The 1,663-nt window shown below is 45.8% G+C and overlaps 1 protein-coding gene across 2 annotated transcripts in view; it reads right to left on the bottom strand.

The window, feature by feature from the left end:
- Positions 1-1,663, bottom strand: part of Usp18 (ubiquitin specific peptidase 18) — a 24,604-nt gene that overhangs the window by 14,445 nt on the left and 8,496 nt on the right. For both annotated transcript variants that reach the window (XM_031383279.1, XM_031383277.1), the window contains exon 4: positions 1,221-1,366. In XM_031383279.1, the coding sequence (XP_031239139.1) occupies positions 1,221-1,366 (146 nt within the window). The remainder of the gene's footprint in view (positions 1-1,220; positions 1,367-1,663) is intronic.

Here is a 1,663-nt window from a genome sequence, read left to right as displayed (position 1 = left end):
AAAAAAAAAAAAAAAAAAAAGGAAAAACTCTAGCATTCTGCTGCTACATGTAGTCCATTTAATTCATTATATATTTATATTTATTATATATTTATAAGAATAGAGGAACCCCAAGGTGAAGGTTACTGAGTTAGGTCCTCAGAAGAAGACATTCTAGATCCATTCTGTGGCTGTGATAAAACCATGACATAAGCAGCTTAGGGGACGGCAGGGTTTATCTGGCTTACACTTGGAGGTCATAGTCCATCACTGAAGTCGAGGCAGGAGCTCAAGCAAGAAATTGAAAGAGAGGGCTGGAGAGATGGCTCAGTGGGAAAGAGCACCGACTGCTTTTCGGAAGGTCATGAGTTCAAATCCCAGCAACCACATGGTGCCTCACAACCACCCATAGTGAGATCTGACGCCCTCTTCCGGTGCGTCTGAAGACAGCTATGGTATACTTACATATAATAATAAATAAATCTTTAAAAAAAAAAAAAAGAAAGAAAAGAGTGGACAATGTTTAAAAAAAAGCATCATTTAAAAAAAAAAGAAAAAGAAAAAGAAATTGAAAGAGAAACCATGGAGAAATGCTGCTGGCTGGCTTGTTCTCTAGCTCCTACTCAAATGTCTTTCTTATACAGCCTGGGACCAGCAGCCCAGTGATGTGTGTGAGCCACAGTGAGCAGAGCCCGCTAGGTCAATCAACAATCAAGACAATCACCCACAGACACACTTACACACCCACCTAATCTGGGCAATCCCCCTTCTCAGGTGATGATGGGCTGTGTCAAGTTGACAGTTAAAAGCTAACCGGGACAAAGGACAACAGGGAGGATTGACCGGTGTGCTTCGGTAGAGGTACGCTTGGCTATAGGCAACAGTGGTTAAGGAGTTTAATGAGTGTTTAAGGAGAAATACGTGCTAATTACCCTGACGTGATCGTTAGACTTTGCATAAATGTATCAAATCCACACACTACGCCCTGAGATTAGCTAGGGGCAGGCTAGTCTCTTAAAGCCACTTCAAAGCAGTGAGCTGATAGTAGTCCTTAAAAAAAGTCTGTAGGTTAAACTGTTTTTTCAGAAGTAAAGAGATGTGTATTTCGAATCAACACCGAAACCTCCGACGTTCATTCACTGCCCTTCAGCCCTCTCCATCGCTCTTTCCCTAGGGCTCCTTCTCCGCCACCCCCCAACACTGGGGATCAGTGAGCAGGCAGGGGCTGAGCGGGCTCTTACGCGGCACGTTGTATTTCTGCAGGCACTGAACGAGCTCTGTGGGCCGCACCGCTTTCTGTCGGCTGTCCTGCATCTTCTCCAGCAGCAAAAGCAGCTGGTAAGGGACGCTTCTCTTCTGTTCTTCCGCCCCTCGAGGCACTGTAATCCTGCCAAGTAAGACCAGCTCAGACCCATCGCACTCCAGGCCAGGAGCACGCTGAAAGAATTTCCAAGACTCTCTGTGTCCTTGCCATTCTGTGGATTAAGTTGCAATGGTGGGAATGGCTAGATTTATACGTGTACTCGGCGACTTTAGAGACTGGAGTGTGCAGGACACCTTACTAAGAGGGAGATCAACACAGTCCCCAACTCCAGACCAGTGACTGCCACCCATGGTTGCACTTCAAAAGTATCTGAGGAGTCTCTCTCTCCCTCTATCTCTCTCTCTCTCTCTCTCTCTCTCT

Source organism: Mastomys coucha, unplaced genomic scaffold, assembly GCF_008632895.1.
Source record: "Mastomys coucha isolate ucsf_1 unplaced genomic scaffold, UCSF_Mcou_1 pScaffold20, whole genome shotgun sequence".
NCBI lineage: Eukaryota > Metazoa > Chordata > Mammalia > Rodentia > Muridae > Mastomys > Mastomys coucha.
This window is presented reverse-complemented; position numbering and strand designations above follow the sequence as displayed.